Here is a 19,941-nt window from a genome sequence, read left to right as displayed (position 1 = left end):
CAGTTTAAAAAGGCACTTTCTGGAGTTTTCTTCTTTGACTTTGTTTCCTCTCTTTCACCTCCTTGTTGACTGCTGAGGGCTTAGAAGCCTTTCACTATTTCCTGCTGGCACTTCCAGTCACTGGCTCTTTCCCCTTCTTTATAGTAACAAGGTCTTGGAGAAAGTAGTGAGCAAAGAGATGCCCATTGTCCTTCTGATCCGGTACAATTTGCACAATGTAGGAAAGATTGCTTCCTTCTTTGAGGTGGGTTGATGAGGAGCAAGCCTGGATCTTAACACTTGAGATTTAGTTGATAGGGGTCTTTCAGCCCTATATCCTAGAATCACTTTAGTCCCTTTTACTTTCTTCTGTTTGATAGGAATATAAGGACTTGGCTCATTTCCTTGAAAGAGCTCCCTTGAATGGCCAGGAAAGCAGATTTCTCTGTATCCTCTTCTCTTTTCTCCCTGATAGGCTGAGGAGTACTTCTTGGCAAGCTAACAATCAGTTTTGAACCTCTTCAGAAATAATTGTGTGTCATATATTTAAGATTATTGTTAGTGATTTTAATCTCATCATGTTAGGGGGGCACTTCTGATAGTTTTCTTCTGAGTTAGAAATTTCCATTTAGGATCCCCATTAAATACTTCCATTAGGTAAAATTGTGTCTTTATTGAGATTTTACTTAGACTAGTACCAGAAGTCCCTGAGAATGCTGACCCTTCCCCGTTCTGCAATGTGACTGGCTTGTTAGTGATGCTAATAAAAATAAAATGTGCAGATAGTAATAGTAATGGTTTAACTCCTTAACATTTGCAAACTGCTTCATAAATGTCATCTCCTTTAATCCTCACGACAACCTTCTGATGTGGCTTCTGGATCAGAGAGAGCTAGGGACCTGCTGAGGACCCCATAGCAGTAAGAAGTACCTGAGCTGGGGCAGCTAGGTGGCACAGTGGATAGAGCACCAGCCTGGAATTCAGGAGGACCTGAGTTCAAATCTGGTGTCAGACACTTAATACTTCCTAGCTGTGTGACCCTGGGCAAGTCACTTAACCCTAGCCTCAGGGGAAAAAAAAAAAAAGTACCTGAGCTAAGATGGGAGCCTGAGCCATGCTATTTAATCTAAGCCTGGTGGCCTGGGCCACTGAAGGATAAATACATCTCTTCAACAAGTTATGTCCCATTACTTTGTAAGCTTCTTTGAGGGCAGGGACAATTGCAAAAGAAAGTTAGACAGTGCTTGGGTATCTTAAGAATTCAAGTGTCTAGATATGATGAACTCTAGTAGGACCGTTACCCTTTTCTACCCTATACCACTTTGGCAGTTTGGTGAAGCCTTTGGATCACTGTCCATTATAAGGAATCCTGGATACAGCCAGGAAGATCTGAGTTCAAATCACACCACACATACGCATTTCTGTCTGCCTGTTTCTTCAGCTGTAAAATGAGAATAATAATAACACCTACTTCCCAGAGTTATTGTGAAGATAAAATATTATAATATAATATATAAATAAAATAAGACTTGGAGTGCTTTGTAAACATTGTTATCCAAATGTTAACTGTTTGTTGTTGTAAAATAAAAAATTCCAAAGAAAACCAAATATATGAAATTTGTCAAAAAGTTTTTTGAAAACAAGTTTGCAGCATGCTGGTTAAGAATATAACCTGGGGCAGCTAGGTGGTGCAGCGGATAGAGGACCAGCCCTGAATTCAGGAGGACCCAAGTTCAATTCTGGAATCGGACACTTAACACTTCCTAGCTGTGTGACCCTGGGCAAGTCACTTAACCCAATTGCCTCAGCAAAATATATATAACCTCCAGGACCAGAAGAATTTTCATATGCAACTAAGAGACACTGTCCTTGATTTTTGGGGGGCCATGAAGAAAAGAAATTGTATGTACCACCATAGATGGGGAGTAGGCAAGTGTCCCAGGTTTCAAAACAAGGAATAAGATGGATGCTGAAAACTGCTGGTCATTGAGTTTGATTTCCCATCAGAATTCTAGAGTGGAGTATTAAAAGGGTGATTCATAGGAACACCGAAAGTGGTGATCTGAATCAGTGTGGCTTTCCCAATGCAGGCCCTGGCAGAGTATTTGTTTTCTTTCTTTGACATGTCATTAAAATGGTAGATCAAGAATGCTTCTCAGTTCCCTAAGTGGGCCAGCAGAATCATACTTGGGGAAACGTTATGAGGTTTTCACAAAAGGAGAAAATTACTTGAGGCACTGAGCAGCTATGAGTTACCCCTTTGCCACATACATGATCTCTAAACTTGACACTTCTTATATGAGCCATTATTGTTTCATGCATTTTGAGGATTTGCCAGACTGGCCTTTGGCAGTAACTGAAGTATCCCTGTTCTAGAGAAGAGGTATCTGGTTTTCTCAAACTCCAGCTCACCTAAAAGGGGATTTTAACAACTCTCTGACTGCCACTAACCTCATCAGTATTGATGGATCAAAGGGTATCAAAGGGTAATGTCCTTTGGACATAGTCCCAAACTGCTCTCTCCAGAATGGTTGGCTCAGTTCACAACTCCATCAAGAGTATGTAACTGTCCCAATTTTCCCACATCCACTCCATTGATTATTTTCCTTTGCTGTCATGTCAGCCAATCAGATGGGCTCGAGGTGATGCCTCGAGAGTTGTTTTAATTTACATTTCTCTAATCAAAATGATTTAGAGCATTTCTTCACCTTTTATCAATTGGGGAATGACATATTCTTATCAATTTGACTCGGTTCTGTATCTTTTTTGAGAAATGAGGCCTTTATCGGAAACGCCGGCTGTAAAGATTGTTTCCCACGGAATAGCTTTGTCGTTGTTTTTATTGATCATGACAGGGATGGGGTAGTTTCCACCAGGATGTTCCACAGCTCCCTGACCTCCAGATTGTTTTCTGACCTTCAGGGTCGTGGGTGTTGCCTTGGGATGACTCAGAACCGCTCACAACTTCTGCATTCTCACACCTCATCCTAAGGTGGAGGGGGGGGGGAATATGTCAGTTCTGAGGGATCACTCATCACCAGGGAGATCCGAAATGACCTTTTAAATATATATATACATATATATGGGGATTGCCCGGGGTGTCTTTTGCTGCTCCAAGCTCACCGCAGCCCTGCTTCCCTTCCCTTCCCCGAGCAGCTGGGCAAGGTCCGGGGCTGCAGGCAGGATCCCGGCCTGAAGCAGGCCCTGACAAAGGCTGGGGAGATCCCGGGAGACTTCCGGGAGAAGGCAGCTCCTTAGCCCAGGCGGCTCCAGGACAAGCGGAAAACGCTGCGGCCAGAGGCCCTCGAGACCCAAGTGGAGGCCGCAGGAGGTGGGGAGAGATCCCGGGGGGAGGGAGTGGGGATGGGGTTTGGTCCCTCCCATCTCTCCGACTTTAGCAGTTTGGGAAGTAAAGGCCCAGCGCATGCTCACAAATCTGTAGCCGGCGAACTAGGTTTCCCAGAAGGCTTTGCGTCCAGAAGGAAGTGATCACCATGGTTCCGCCCCCTTTCCTACGTAACTTCCTTTTCTAGCCTCCTGGTTGGCACCGGAAGTTAGCCACTTCCGGATCTCGCATCGCTCTCAACTACCTGGACTCTTCTCAGGCCTCTCTTTGGTGAGGGCTCCGGGACAGGCCTAGGGCTGATCCCGCTGGAGAGCGAGGTAGGTCTCGGTGCAGCCTCGGGCGCCAAGTTTCCCGGTCTTCCTCCCGCTGCATAGAAAGGTGCGGGGGCAAGGCGGGCGGCGTGCTTGCGGGCGTTGTCTGCTTGCCGCTTCCATTGGACGCATGGGGAGGCGGGCTAAACGCCTCATCCAATCAGAAGTGGCTGCCGCTCTTTCACGCTTCTTTCTCCGCCTTCTCTCTCCCCCATCTCCATGACGTCACCACTGGCGTCACGGGCCTCGTGCTCCTTTGTAACTGATACCTGGTATCTGACTTTTGGGCCAATGAAAAGGAGGCTAACTTTGGTGCCACGAGGCAGTTCTTTAGGGTCCTGAAGCTTCCTGCTGTGACACCCCCTCCCCCCTCCCATTTTCTTCTGCTCTCTGTCACAAAACAGAACAGTCACAAAAGCGCTTATGGGATTAAGTCCTGGCAACACAGAGAAATACGAGGTGGGAGAGACCACAGGATACACCCGTGGACAACTAAAATACAGACTGACTGAAACATTTATTAAGTGCCTGCTGTGTGCGAAGGGATGTTTTCAGTACTAGAGAAAGCCCCTCCCCCCAGGAGTTTACAGCCCTACGGGAAAGCCCCAGGAAGGCGGGATTAGCTGGTTCTTGAGAGAAGCCAGTGGGGAAAGCGTTCCGGGCGTGGAGAAGAGCCGTGTCCCGGGCGGACACCCGAGCAGTCGGACGGAAGGAGCGCGGGAGCGGGAGCGCCCTGTCAGCGCTTGTTGACCCACACTGATTTCTCAGTCAAATAGAACGCGTGCAGAAGATTCTAACAAGCCGGGTTCCCCGGCATCCCCGCCGCTCCTTGTGCTTCTGATGTTAATCTCTGGATTCCCGGGAGAGAACTCTGCCTGCTCTGCCTGTGTCCCAGTAGTAGCTGCAGCTCAGCCGTCCTATGATCCATCTTCCGCTGCCCTTTCTTCTCTCTCCTCCCCCTTTCTTCCTTTTCTTGTCCCCCTCCCCCCTTGGCTCTCTCCTCTCTCTGGCTCTGCCAGTTCATTTCCTCCTCTTCCACTTACTCCTTTTGCCCCATCTTTTTTTACACCTTCTCCCGTCTTCCCCCACCCTTCTTCGTCCTGTTCCCTTCCTTCCCCAGCCTCCTCGCCAGTCTCTTACCTCTCTCCCCACCTGCTTTACCCCCTCCTCTCCCTCATGTCCTTCCTCTAGTCCTTCCCTTTTATCCACCCCCCTTCATCTGCCCACACCGGCCAGGCCTCTTCTCCCCTCCACCTTGGCCTACCCCATGGTGTTTTTACCTTCCTGTCTTCTTCCTCTTCTCCCCCTCACCTGTACTCTCCAGAGACCCTCTGGAATCCTTTCCCAGGCTTACAGCCTGCGTTTCCATCTCTCTTACTCTCCTTTCCTTCACACATTCCTCCTTCCCTTTTGCCATCTTCCTTTCCAAACCCAAAGTCATTATCTTCTCTCCTACAAACGTGACTATTTCTGTGGAGCACACCGGAAGATTTCCAACCTCAAAGCACCTCTGGCCCCGTCTCCTTCCTTCCCCTCTCTGACCAGTCGATAACTAAATCTTGGCCCATAGATTTAGAAATGGTTCTCTGACTACAGAACCAGTCATGTATCACCATGCCAGAAAGAATACCTCGTAAGCCAGCCCACATGCTTAAGGCAAAAGACACCTGCCATTCACATTCTGCCAGTGGAAGCACCATGGCAGTAAACTCAGAATTGTTTTCAGTTGTGTCTGACTCTTGGTGGCCTTATTTGGAGTTTCTTGGCAGAGATGCTGGAGTAGTCGGCCATTTTCTTCTCCAGCTTACTTTACAGAAGACGAAATCGAGAGGAAAGTGACTTGCCCAGGATCAACCAGGGTCTGGTCTTATCTTTTCGCGACTCCACATCTGGTGCTCCAGCCATCTTGCTCCTAGCTGTCCACACTCAAAGTAGTTTATAATAGTTTCTAGCAGGAAGATGGGGAGGCCGAACTTGGTGGATCCCTTGAGTCTGGGAGTCTGGAGCTTCAGGAGTGCTGAGGCAGAGGGGGGATCCACGTGAAGTCCGGTCTCAGTATGGTGAGCCTCTAGAGGTGGAGAGCCATCACACTGCTCCAGGAGGGCTCAGATTACCCAGCCAGGAAATGGAGCAGGGTAAAAGCTGCCATGCCAGTAATTCTGAGGATTGGACCTCTAAGTGGCTACTTCTAGCCTGGGCAAGCTAGAGAGATCTAATCTCCAAATTAAGTAAATTAAATTTTTATACTAAAAGTAACTGAGCCATGTGGAGTAGGGGGTAAAGAAGCGATCATTAAAAAAAATAGGAGGGGGCTTAGCTTTGAAGGAAGCTCAAGATTCTACAAGGCACATGTGAGGAAAAAGTGGGTTTTATCCTAGAGATACTGGAGAACCACTGGGATGTTTTTAGACGGGATCAATGTGGTGAGCCCTTTAGCAAGGGCCCTTTGGCAGTTGGTTGGAGCAGGGGGTAACGAGGAAGAAACTTGAGGCAGGGAAACAAGTTGGTGATTGCAGTAGTCCACAAGAAATGGTTAAATAGAATAGAAAGGAGGACAGATGGTGGCATTCTAATCTAGACTCGGGAATGGGTGGGCATGCAGGTGGAGGCAGTTAAGGCCTGGCATCCAGTCCCATGGTGTGCCCCTGAGGGATGCGCAGGGAAGTGCCTCCATGGCCTCTCATTTGTGTTATTGCCTTCCCCGACCCGTCCTCAAAATGGCTTTGAAAGTGAGTCTCTTCCCTGCTCGCATGTACTCGAAGCGCAAGTGTCTCAGCCTGGTGCAGAAGGGGCGTCTCACTTTAGCCGCTCTAGTCGATCCAGACTTAATTCCCATCATTGCTCGTTACCAATCTGAGCCGTTGCCCAATGTTGTCAGCTATGACTCAGTCGGGCTTTTCCTTCCATAAATGTGACCTGCACAGATTTCAGACCCAGCTGCTCCCCCTTCCCAAACGTGACCTTCTGTCTCCAGGCTTTCCCACAGGTGCCCACACCCTCAGGGCCTGGAATGCCCTTTGGATGTCTGCTCCTCAGGTGCCCCTCCCTCTCACTCCCAGTGGTCAGCGCTCTCTCTTTCCACAAGTTATCTAGTGTCTACTTTGTGCACGTAAGCTTTGGGAAACCAGGATCTTGTTCATTTGGGTCCTTATTTCCCCTACGTGTCCTTGCACATAAAAGGTGCTTACTGATTCAGTTGTTTCTGAATTCAATTATATTTTGGGAACAGCTCACAAGCTCCCTCTGGTCTGCCTCAGCAGGTTGGTATGTGAGCGCTTCTGGGTCCGAGCTCTGGACATTACAAGGAAGGGCCAGCCCTGCTCACAGCGTCCCTTTTCTCCCTAGGTCCAACTTCGGAGAACTCTGCTAAAGGTGAACAAAATGGCTCCTGTGCTCCTGCCCTCCAGGAATCACCAAGTATGTGAGAGTTTCCTGTTTCCTGAAATAAAAATCTTGGTTTTCCCTTTATATACATTTCTTTTCCATTTCCTATAAACCAATAAACTTGGCCTTTCAAAGACTCGTAGATTTAATCCAACCCTCCATATTTTGTTGTATTTCCTTTTTAAAAATTTATTTTCAAGTGTGTTTTGGGTTTTTTGAACATCACTGTCAATCCCCAGCATCTCCCTTTCCTTCCATCTCCAACCCAATTAGGCAAACTCTTCATTCTAGCAAAGAGATTGGTTAAGCCAAAGTAGCGAATGCCTCGGGCAAGCCTGTCAGTGTTCTCTACCTTGAAAGAAGTCTGTCCTCAATCTTTCTAAATTTCTTACATTCACCGGATCAAAGAATGACAATGCATTCATTAAACATATTAAGCGCTAGCCATTGCATTAACCACCCAAGACACAAATACAAATGAGACAGTCCCTGCCTACGAGGAGCTTATGTTCTTTTTTTTTTTTTTAATTTCTTTTTTTAATTTTATAATTATAAAAATTTTTTTGACAGTATATATGCATGAGTAATTTTTTATATATACCATTATCCCTTGTTTTCATTTTTCCAGATTTTCCCCTCCCTCCCTCTACTCCCTCCCCTAGATGACAGGCAATCCCATACATTTTCCATGTGTTACAATATAACCTAGATACAATATATGTGTGTAAATGCAATTTTCTTGTTGCACATTAATTATTAGCTTCCAAAGGTATAAGTAACCTTGGTAGATAGACAGTAGTGCTAATATTTTACATTCACTTCCCAGTGTTCCTTCTCTAGGTGTAGTGGTTTCTGTCCATCATTGATCAGCTGGAAGTGAGTTGGATCTTCTTTTTGTTGAAGATTTCCACTTCCATCAGAATATGAGAGGAGCTTATGTTCAAACAGGGAAACACATACGTGGCTGCCCCGAATCTCTCCTTGATACAGTCCATCCTCCATAAAGGGATTTCCTTATAGCCCAGGTCTTCTGATCTCACCCCTACTTTCTAAACTCTGGTGGCCCCTATGGCCTGCAGGAGCAAACACAAGGTGCTCTGTTTGGCGTTCTAAGCCCTTCATGATCTACCCCTCTCCCGCTTTCCAGACTCTGTCCCTTGTCACTCACCCACAGGTACTCTGCTCCAGGGGCACTGGCCTCCTAGCTGTTGTATGAACTTGTCTCCCACCCCTGCAGATGCTCCCTCCTCAGCTCTGAAGTTTCCTTTAAATTCCAACTAAAGTCCCATATTCTGCAAGATTTTCTTAGCCCTTCTAATTCCAGTGCTTCCCTTCATTACACTTTCCCATTTACTCTTTATATTTATTTATTTATTTATATTTATTATCACTTTATATATATTTATTTATATATTTATATATATTTATTATATTTATTATTGTCTCCTCCAGTAAAACTGGGAGTTCTGGGGGGCAGGGTCTTGTCTCCCGGTAGGTGCTTAATAAAGTTTGTTGATAGAGCCAAGATTCTTTGTTAAAAGATTTTCTCCCTGTTAACCATTTACCTTCTAATCCTAATTGCATTTATTTTGCTTATTCTGAATTTCAAAAATTCCTTTTTACTTTTATGATCATCTCTATTTAATATTTGCCCCCTCCCCCCCATAATCATGAAAATTACTCTTTTCCTCTAATTTACTTAAGACATGACTTTTGATGTTTAGGTCTTGTATTCATTTTAAGCTTGGTGGCAGGAAGAGTTGGGAAGTGTTGGTCTAAGCCTAATTTCCACCAAATTACTTTCCAATTTTGCCATCTTTTTTGTTAGTGAAAGAATCCTAACCCAGTCACTGGTGTCTTGGTTTATTAAACACTACCATTTTTTTTTTTTTAATTTTTTTTTTATTCATTTTTCCAAATTATCCCCTCCCTCCCTCTACTCCCTCCCCTAGATGACAGGCAATCCCATACATTTTACATGTGTTACAATATAACCTAGATACAATACATGTGTGTAAATACCATTTTCTTGTTGCACATTAAGTATTGGATTCCGAAGGTGTAAGTGACCTGGGTAGATAGACAGTAGTGCTAACAATTTACATTCACTTCCCAGTGTTCCTTCTCTGGGTGTAGTTGTTTCTGTCCATCATTGATCAACTGGAAGTGACTTGGATCTTCTTTATGTTGAAGATTTCCACTTCCATCAGAATACATCCTCATACAGTATTGTTGTTGAAAACACTACCATTTTAAAAAAATTTTATTTATAAATTTTTTTGACAGTATATATGCATGAGTAATTTTTTTTATAACATTATCCCTTATATTCATTTTTCCAAATTATCCCCTCCCTCCCTCTACTCCCTCCCCTTGATGACAGGCAATCCCATACATTTTACATGAAACACTACCATTTTGTTTCAATAATTGAATGTTCTGTTTTTTAACCAGTACAAATTAGTTTTGTGGATTGAATGAAGAAAGGAAGGAAACATTTGTTAAACATTTACTATTTGCTAAACACTGAGTATACAAATACTAAAGCACAATTATCCATATTCTCAGGGAGTTCACATCCTGACCATACTTTTAGAGCAGAGGAAAGGATTCCTTGGTCTTGAGAGTGAAGCTAAGGGTGGATGAGATGTGCCATTTCCTTCTCCAGCTCCTTTTATAGATGAGGAAACTGAGGCAAACAGTGTATTGCCAGAGGACCTCCTTTCATTCCTAATTTTTTTCATGATTTCCTTTGGGATTTTTGACCTTTTTTCTCCAGATGGATTTTATGATGTTAAAGCTCTTGGCCTCAAAGTCACCTTCCCTAAAGTAGGCTAGAGAAGGCTAGGAATGAGATAATAAATCCTCAGGAAATAGGAGTCTTGGACTTTAAATAGAGAAGCCTATAGCCTGGGATGGGACCTCCAGAAAAGCTGCCTGCCAAGGCTGGCATCTGGAAGAAGCGTTTCACTGCCATCTGCCTGGGCCTCAGCTAAGAAGTGCAGCAGTCACCCATGGTCATCAAGTGGCACAGATCCAGCAGAAGGCATAGGGCCTTGGAGGAGCAAGGGTAAAAAGGGCACCTGAAGAGTGAGGTTTTTCAATCCTGGAAAAGGGAGGGTTCCACCCTCCAGGTATTTGCCCAGTGGTCATTTGGAGGGCACAGGGTTGGGGAGTGCCATAGTCCCCAGACCCCTGGGCTAGGAATCAGGAAGACTGGCTTCCTAAATTCAAATCCAGCCTCTGACACTGATGGGCCATGTGATCCTGAGCAAGTCACTTCACTGTGTCTATAAAATGAGCTGGAGAAGAAAATAGCAAATTATTCTGGTATCTTTGTCAAGAAAACCCCAAATGGGGTCAGGGACTGTTAGTCAAAGCTGAAAAACAACAACATGCAAGAGAAAGATTAGGCTGGTAATGTTTGGTCTCTAGAGACAGAAGGAGAAACAATGGGGAGGAGTTACCAAGAACCAAGTTTATGTTCAGCCTCTGAATAAAATTCCTAATAATCAGAGTTTTCTGAAAGTAGAATGGGCTGCTTTGGAGGTCTTCAGGAGGAAGCTGTAGCCCCATGTTTTGGGGAAGGAGCGGAAGGGATTCTAAGGCCTCTGAGTGTCCATCTATGTATTAGACTTAGTGATTCTGTTAAAAACCAATTGTATTCATCCTTCCACGTCCATAAAAAAAAGGGAAACTGGGAATACAGAACTATATTTGGTATTTCAGGAACCAGTGACATTCAAGGATGTGGCTGTGGAATTTACCCCAGAAGAGTGGGGGCACCTGCACTCTTCTCAGAAAGCATTGTACAGGGATGTAATGCTGGAGAACTACAGGAACCTGGTCTGCTTGGGTAAGAACAGCCTCCCCCTTTGCTTCTTATTCTTCTCATTGGAGAGATTTCGTTTCCTTTGTTAATAGCTAGCATGTATGTATCACTATTTATACAGGTTTTCCAAGCATTGTGCAAATGTTATCTCATTTAACCTTGGGAGAGTGACTCTGTTATCCCCATTTTTACAGAATTAAGGCAAACAGGTATGAAGTAACCTTCTCCAGGTCACACAGATAATAAGTGTCTGAGGCTGGATTATAAGTCAGGTTTTCCTGACTTCAGACCCAATGTTCTGTGCATTCTTGCATGCCACACATGCTGTAGGATTCTTTAGTAAAGGGTGATTCTCATCTTGCAGAAAATAGATATTATCCATTCTTTTGTGGACTCAGGATCGGGAACTTGTTAACATGTTTTGTTTTGTATCCGTGGAAGGAGGCAGTTTGAGCTCCAGCCTTCAATCTGTGATCTGGTAGATCCCAGATTCTTCCCTTCACATTCTGAGCTCAACCTAACACGTTTCCTTTTTCCACTGGTAGGACTATCAGTCTCCAAACCAGGTGTGATTTACCAGTTGGAACAAGGGAAAGTACCTTGGATGTCAGAGGATGATATTCCAAGAACTCCCTATCTAGGTGAGTCATTACCAACACCACTATAGCTAATCATTGAGGGAACTAATTTTGAGAATGTTGGATCAGAAGATCCTCAAACTCCCACTGCCTGGGAAGATCAGCAGAGGCAGTCCATGATGAACTGTTTTGGCTTGAAATGAAAAACTTTCCTGACATCCCTTTACTCATATGGACCTCCATTCTCAGATATGAAGAGTGTTTTTAGGAAAAGTTAACTTGCTCTTTTCCAATTTCCATCATTTGTTTTTTCTCAATAGCCATTCTACTTCCCTTCTTTATTTGTTCATTGTTCTTTTTTTTAATGTGTCCCTTAACACAAAATGCATATTTTGGTGTATTATTTGTGATAAAGCTATCCAATTGGCTTACAAGCTACTTTCTAGTCCATTTCTTAGTGAGCATTTTAAAAAGGTTGTGCTACTGTAATAATATGTTCCACATAATATGTGAAATATGAAGGACTTTGGGTGCCAAGCAGAAACTTGGATATGATTCTAGAAAATTAAAGGGAACTTTGGGAATTTTTTGAGTTGGGGAGTGAAATGGTCCAACTTGTACTTTCAAAATATCATTCTGATAACTTGTGATGTATGGGGAAAAAAGACAAGATAGACTGGTGGAATTGAGACCAGTTATAAGGCTGTCACCAGGAAATCCTGGTGAGAAGTGATGAGACCCTACACTAGGTTAGAGAATGATATAGTCAGATCAATTCAAAGGTATCTTGTGGAGGTAGAGTCAACAAGATTTCACAAGTGTTTGTGACAATAATTTTGGTTAATGGAGGAGAGAGAATAAAGACCCAAGTGTTAGGCAAAAGAAATAAGATATTTACGTTTTAAAATTTTCTTTTAGATTGGGATACTACATCTGAAACCATGGAGTCAACTCCAGAGATGGGCATCTCTATGGAAGAATCATTCCAAGAAAAATTTACAAGGAGTAGTCTCTTTTTTTCCAAGTTTGGAAAAGTCTGGGAATGTAATGCCATCTTAGAAAAGGGAAGTGAGGAGAAACAGTCAAGAAAAATTAAAAACACCTCAAAGAAAATTCTCAAAAAAGGGACAGGACATTTATATAATAAATATAATAGAGGTTTCTACGTAGGACCAATCCTTTTCCCTCAACATAGAGTATCTGTTGAAAAGACCCTCCGTCAGTGTGACGTTCACAAAAAGAACTACAGATTCTATTCACACTTGAATAAATGTAATACTGACTGCTTAAATAAGGTATTTTCTAAGTTGAATGAATGTGAGAAATTCTTTAATTATAATTCAGACCTTAATGACAATCATATAATACATCTTGGAGTAAAACCATTTGGAGGTAATGAATGTAATAAGGCCTTCCCTAATAACATGAACCTTAATCAAAGAATTTCTACTACAAAGAAGCCTAATGAATGTAATGAATGTGGAAAGGTCTTCAGTCAAAAGACAGGACTTACTCGACATCAGAGAATTCACACTGGAGAGAAACCATATGAATGTAATGACTGTGGAAAGGCCTTTAGCCGGAAGACAGGACTTACTGAACATCAAAAAATTCATAATGGAGAGAAACCTTATAAATGTAATGAATGTGGAAAGGCTTTCCGGCAGAGGATACGCCTTATTGAACATCAGAGAATCCATACAGGAGAGAAACCTTATGAATGTAAGTCATGTGGAAAGGCTTTCCGGTGGAGCTCAGAACTTACTCGTCATCACAGGGTTCATACAGGAGTGAAACCTTATAAATGCAATGAATGTGGGAAGACTTTCTGCCGGAGGACAGGACTCACTCAACACCAGAGAATTCACACAGGAGAGAAACCTTACACATGTAAAGAATGTGGGAGTGCCTTCCGCCAAAGAATACGCCTTATTGAACATCAGAGAATTCACACCGGAGAGAAACCTTATGAATGTAAGGAATGTGGGAAGGCCTTCCCCCGGAGCACAGAATTGACTCAACATCAGAAAATTCATACTGGAGAGAAACCTTATGAATGTAATCTATGTGGGAAGGCCTTCCGGTGGATAACAGAACTTAATGAACATGAGAGGGTTCATACTGGAGAGAAACCTTTTCAGTGTAAAGAATGTGGAAAGACCTTCCGCCAGAGAAGAAGTCTTATTCAGCACCAGAGAATTCACACTGGAGAGAAACCTTATAATTGTAACGAATGTGGGAAGGCCTTTCGGTGGAGCACAGACCTTACTGAACACCAGAGGATTCATACTGGAGAGAAACCTTATACATGTAAAGAATGTGGGAAAGCCTTTCGTCAGAGAGCACCGCTTGCTCAACATCAGAGAATTCACACTGGAGAGAAACCTTATAACTGTAATGAATGTGGGCAGGCTTTCCGCTGGAGCTCAGGACTTAATGAACATCAGAGAATTCATACTGGAGAGAAACCATTTAAATGCAATGAATGCGGGAAAGCCTTCCACAGAGGCACACATCTCACTCAACATCAGAAAATTCACACTGGAGAGAAACCTTATCAGTGTAAAGAATGTGGGAAGGCTTTCTGCCATAGAATACCTCTTGCCAAACATCAGAAAATTCATATTGGAGAGAAACCTTAGGAATGTAATGAATGTGGGGAATCATTTTGCCAAAACAGAAAGCTTAGAAAAATCAGATAATTCATACTGGAGACAAAACTCAGGAATGAGGAAAGAGCTTCCAAGATTAGCTAATTGCTTACTCAACATGAGTGGGTTTGCTCTAGGGGAAACTGTAATAAATATGGAAAGCTCTTTCTTGAAAATAAATATCATAGGAATTATAGTGGAGGGACGTTTTGTGAATGCAATAATTTTGTGTTTAAATAGCATGAGCAAGATTTCAGCCAAAGCACATGATCACTTAATATTAAAGAACATAAAAGCAAATTCATATAAATGAAGCAAATTCCTGTCTTGTTTCCAAACCTTTCTTCTTAATACTGCATGTATTTCTTTAAAATTAGAACAATTTTTTTTTTTTTTTTTTTTTTTAGCTCATAGCAAAGGTATTAAGATAGTAAGAACAATGGCTATTAAAAACAAAACAAAAAAAACAACCTGGAGTATGCTCATTTACAAAATTAGACTGTGTTTGTGGAAATAGTGACCACCAACTTAGAATATAATAGGAGTAAGGAAACACATGCTACTTATATGACAAGTACTAGCAGTCTTTTCCTTTTAGAGCCCTTTCCATATCTCGAATCTTTATTGCTAAGGCCAGTATAATATGCTCTTTACTGAGAAAATATATGGCTATCTCATAGTTGTGCACACCCTTAACTCTCAATCCTCTAAAATCCCTAGAGCTATCACTCCAAACTGTCTTCTCATAGAAGAATATCTGTGATATTCTAAGACTGAATCTTTGGCTTGTGCCTTTAATTTTATTATTTCCTTATTACTCCAGATTTTTGTTCCAGTACACATGTGCGCTCTCTCTCTCTCTCTCTCTCTCTCTCTCTCTCTCTCTCTCTCTCTCTCTCTCTCTCTCTCTCTCTCTTCCTCCCTCTCCCCAATTTTTTTTACTCTATACTGGCTCCTATCTATGCACAGATTTAACCCAATTCTCCCAATACCAAAACAATAACAGAAACCCATCATTCTAATGCTGTTATGCTTTCCCTGCATTTACCATCCCATGTGCCTTCTACTCTTTACTTCCAAAATTCTTTAAAAAATTTTCTTACACATGTCTCTAATTCTTCCTCCTCACCACCACCATCTTTACCATTCACCTGAGTTTGCTCTCTTAAAAGTCATCATGGACTTTTTAATTACAACATTCAGTAGCCATATTTTCAGCTCTTTCCCTCTGAAGCCTTGAACACTATTAATTGCTACCTCCTTTTGAATACACTCTCCTTGTCTTCAGAAACAGTATACTTACTTGATTCTTGTGATTTTATGTGATTCCTCCCTCCCCTTTACTGGTTATTGTTATGATTTTTAGCTTTAAGGGCAATATTTCCCCATGATTTTTCCTTTGGACTTTTTTTTTTCTCTTGTGACTTTTCTTATTGATGATCTCATTGAACTTCCATTGGGGGAAGGCCCAAACCAGCCATTACTCTTTCTCTAGACTAAAGTACAATTCCCCCAAGTTGGCATTTCCTTCCTCCGTCCAAGTTTCAATTTTTTTTCCCCACTTTCCTATCTATATTTTGCTTTCCTACATTAGAATGTAAGCTCCTTGTGGCCAGGGACCTTTTCTTTTTGCTTGTCGTTTATTCCCCAAGGCTTAACCTGGTACATAGTAACAAATGTTTGTTGAAATCAACTGAGAAAGGATTGTCAAAGGTGTGTCAGAGGCCAGTGGGAAAAATATGGCACAGAGAAGGGATATCTTAAGTAACAATTTTTTCCTCTACTTTTTGTAGAAAACTTTCACCAGCTTAATCTTTATTTGGATCTTAAAAAGAGAGAAGCAAACAATGCAAAGAGGCAAATTTAAGTGTGATATTAGGAAAGTCTTCCTAACAATGCAAGCCTTCCAGAAAAATTTCCTTAACTGAGCAGTGAGCTTTCTCTTACTGGAGGTCTAAAATAACACACTTGTGAAGTATATTGTAACACAGATTCCTCTTTGCCAATGGGTTGGATTAGATGGCTGCTGAAAGCCCTATCTAATATCAAATTTAGACATGATTTCTACATCAGTAATAAGCAATTTTCTATTAAAATAGAATCAGTATTTTGGCCATGTGGAATTTAGTGATTATCTTGTCCAGTACCTCCCTGTCCTAAAACTTGAAGAAAGTTCTTATGATATATAGGCTTGAAGTTCCTATATAGAGTACAAGGCGTGACCTCATTCATTATTCTTGATCCATGTTTTCCCCATTTTTCTTTTTTTCCCCTTGACTTCCATCTATGGTACTTTATTTTTTGTTAATGTAAACAGTTTAATGAAAGCAATATGATTTTTTTGGGGGTAAATTTTTTTAAATGTCAAACTTAAATACAAAATGAGAAAAAAAAATACAGCAGACCATAAGAAAGGATTCGGTATAAAACAATACATTTCAATTTCAAGAAAACCTATATAATAAACATTATATTGTTTTCAAAGCTGCCCAACTTTTCTTTGCTTCCTTATTGGTATTCTTTTCTCTATTATATACTTTTTGCTTTATTTTTTCCCCTTTCTCTTCTTCCCATCCCTAAAGAATGCTACACACACACACACACACACACACACATACACACACACACTCACACACACACATACACACACACACACTCACACACAGGTATCTAAAAACATACACATATACACACATGTATATGTGTAAAACAGTATTATACTTATTTCCTGTTTCTCATTCTATCTGAAGGTGAATAGCATCTTTGTTCATGTCTGAATCTTCCCATGTTTTTCTAAGTTAACTAGTTTATCAATTCTTATACCACAGCAATAATTTAATCTAATCAAATCCAATTTGAGAGATTGTCTATTAAAGTACCCCCATACCCACACCATTTTCTAGATTCCTTCTGTTCTTTAAACTTTAAAACTTTAAAATAAAATTATCCTTTTTACACATCAACAATGCTCTCATTTTATAATATAGTTTAATCTAATGCTGAATGTACTTCCTTTATATCTTTTCCTCTAATTTTTTTGAAATTCCGGACTTTTTGTTCTAAGTGAACTTTGTTCTTAGTTTTTGTTTTTTTTTTTCCTAACTGTAATTTGTTTTTTTTTTAGTAATTGAATTGAGATGACCTTCATTAATATATTAGGTAAAATTATCATTTAAAAATTATATGGGCTTTACCTATTCATGAAGAATAAATATTATTTCAATTATTTAGATCTGAGTTTATTTGTATACTAAATTCTACTCCTGCCCTTTATTCTATCTCTGTATCTCTCATTTTTATGTTTCTTGAAAGCAACATATTGTTGAATTCAAAATTCTAACTTGCTATCCATTTTCATTTTATGCATAAATTTGTTCCATTTATAGTCTCAATTATAATTTGGACTTTAATGTATACCTTATATATCTCCTGGATATTATATGTCATATAATTCTAGAAGTTTTGTCACTGAAAGTGTTTGAGTTTGTTAAATATCCTTCCCCCACTATCCCCATTCAGGATTATACTCAACTTTGCTGGGTAAGTTGGTTGTAACCCCATTTCTTTTGCACTGCTGAATATAGTATTCTAAGATCTATGGTCCTTCAATGTAGTAGCTGCTAGGTCTTGTGCAGTTTTTTTTTTTTTTTTAAGAAATTTATTTAAAGCTTAAAACAATACAAAATAGAACATTAAAAATAAAAAGGGGGGGGGGGAAGCATTGCCATGTGCACCATACAACATAAGCAAGGATTTAAAATATGGAACAATAAATTTCCATTTCAAAAGAGCCCATATGACATAGACTATACTTTTCTGTTCAGAGCTGTTCATCTTTTCTTTGCTTTTTTGGAGGTTTTCTTTTGTTTTTTTGCCGTGCACTTTTTACTTCATTCTTTTTTTCCCCTTTTCTCCCTGCCCTACCTACCCCAAGAAGGTCACAATTAGGCACAGATATATTTATACATACATTATACATGCATATATATATATATATTCATACACACACACACACACACACACACACACACACATATATATATATATATATATATATATATATATATATATATATATATACCTTCATAGGCATCTATAGTCATATCCATACACACATATACATTCATATATATCTCTATATAGGCCAACTCACAACAGCCGACAATTTGCAATTTGAGATGGCTTTGGTCTGGGAATGTCCCCAGAAGACTGAAAATCCGGGGACAAAAAGAGAGGCCTGATTCAGGGCACCCTGGAAAGAGTCAAGGAACAAGAATGCCAAAAAGTTCCCCAGGTGGGTAGGGTCAAGGTCAGGTAAAACTGTACTCCCAGGAAGTCCCAAGAGCAAAAGGGGACAGGTAGCAATATTATAAGGTGTAGATACATGATAGCTAAATGAAAGTTCTTATGAGATCAATGAATGGTAGGGCTTGAAGGGGCCTCAAAGGGAGGAAGGGAACATTTTAGGGCCTCCTATGTGCCAGGCACTGTGTTAAGAACTTTACCAATATCTCATCTGATGTCTCAAAGATCAATCCCCTCCTTTTACAGATGAGGAAACGGAGAACAAGAGAATCAGTGGACTAGCTTGCTTTGTCCAGAGAGCACAGAAGTGGGAGCAGTAGGTAGAAGTTGAGAAGAAATACATTTAGGCTTGATGTAGGGGGGGACTTCCTGTTTATTATTTACAAACTGTAAGGTGGAGGAAGGAGCAAGTCCTGAATCCAGGATTAGGGGGAACACCATAGCAAACAGAATCAAAGTAGTAGCAAAAACAAAAAAAAAAAAAGATTTTTATTAAAAGACAGAAAAGGGAAGGGAAGCTTATGAGGGCTTGGGATAATTATGCCTGTGATGGCTCGCAAAGAAGTCTCAGGGTCTTGCTCCAAATCCCAGAGGCAATAACTGGCGAAAAAAGCCCATTTATTGGGGACTACTACTCAAACCCTAATAAGTCCATTATGATTTTGGGAGGCAATGACGGAAAGTAATTATGTAATAATAATAGGCAATCATCTAGTAGTAAGTATAAGACTAATTCATAGTTTATATAAGTTCTATAGAAATATAGATGCAAACTTCATGTTTATAAAATAGAAATTACTTGTGTAGCAGGCATGAGGCCTACTTGTGTAACTACAATATCATGAGAAAGTATTGGGGGTGGCTAGGGGGCTCAGTGGATAGAGCATCAGACTTGAATTCAGGAGGACCCGAGTTCAAATCTGGCCTCAGACACTTAACATTTTCTAGCTGTGTGACCCTGAGCAAGTCACTTAACCCTAGCCTCAAAAAAAAAAAGAAAAAAGAGAAAGTATTTCTTTTCTTTACACTCTCATTCCATGCTGGCATAATAGACAGCCCCTAAGTAAGTTCCTCTGCTTGCCCAACCCAAGAGAGGCTCATCCAGCTCATAATCAGCAGAATGCACCTCTTGCCCAACCACTGCCCATCTGGAATTATATGCATTATATGGCAACCAATGAAATGCTGGGTTTTTTTTGTTTTTTTTTTTTAAAGCATATTTGCAACCCTATGAAAATAGAGCCCTGAGGGAAGGAGGTGCCTCAGATCGAGGAGGAGGTCTGGGGAATGATTAGTTGAAAGGAAGCCAGATTGCTCAAAGTGGGTTTTGGGCTTGGAGCTCTGCCTCAGCTTCTCTTTTTGATCGTCTGGGGTGATTTTTTTCCCCCACACTGGTGTTAGTTATGAATGGCAAAGTCCCTGCAGATCAATCTCCTAAATGCAAAAATGCTTTAAGCTGCAGTCTGAAGATCCAAGATTTAAGGGCCCATTGTCCTTAACATAGCAGTGTTGACATTTTAGGATCTATACTCAGGATGGTTTCTTTCTTTAATTG

General features: G+C 41.1%; 1 protein-coding gene across 1 annotated transcript in view; it reads left to right on the top strand.

Moving 5' to 3' along the window:
- LOC141543582 (uncharacterized) overlaps positions 1-16,734 on the top strand; it is a 31,242-nt gene extending 14,508 nt beyond the window's left edge. Inside the window, 7 exon segments of the mRNA XM_074269094.1 lie at positions 145-244; positions 3,538-3,642; positions 6,982-7,053; positions 10,750-10,876; positions 11,398-11,493; positions 12,349-14,115; positions 14,118-16,734. Coding sequence (XP_074125195.1) covers positions 145-244; positions 3,538-3,642; positions 6,982-7,053; positions 10,750-10,876; positions 11,398-11,493; positions 12,349-14,115; positions 14,118-14,182 — 2,332 coding nt within the window. The 3' untranslated portion in view covers positions 14,183-16,734.
- Positions 16,735-19,941: the final 3,207 nt, after the last annotated feature.

This window comes from Sminthopsis crassicaudata, chromosome 1, assembly GCF_048593235.1.
Source record: "Sminthopsis crassicaudata isolate SCR6 chromosome 1, ASM4859323v1, whole genome shotgun sequence".
Classification (NCBI taxonomy): Eukaryota; Metazoa; Chordata; class Mammalia; order Dasyuromorphia; family Dasyuridae; genus Sminthopsis; species Sminthopsis crassicaudata.
This window is presented reverse-complemented; position numbering and strand designations above follow the sequence as displayed.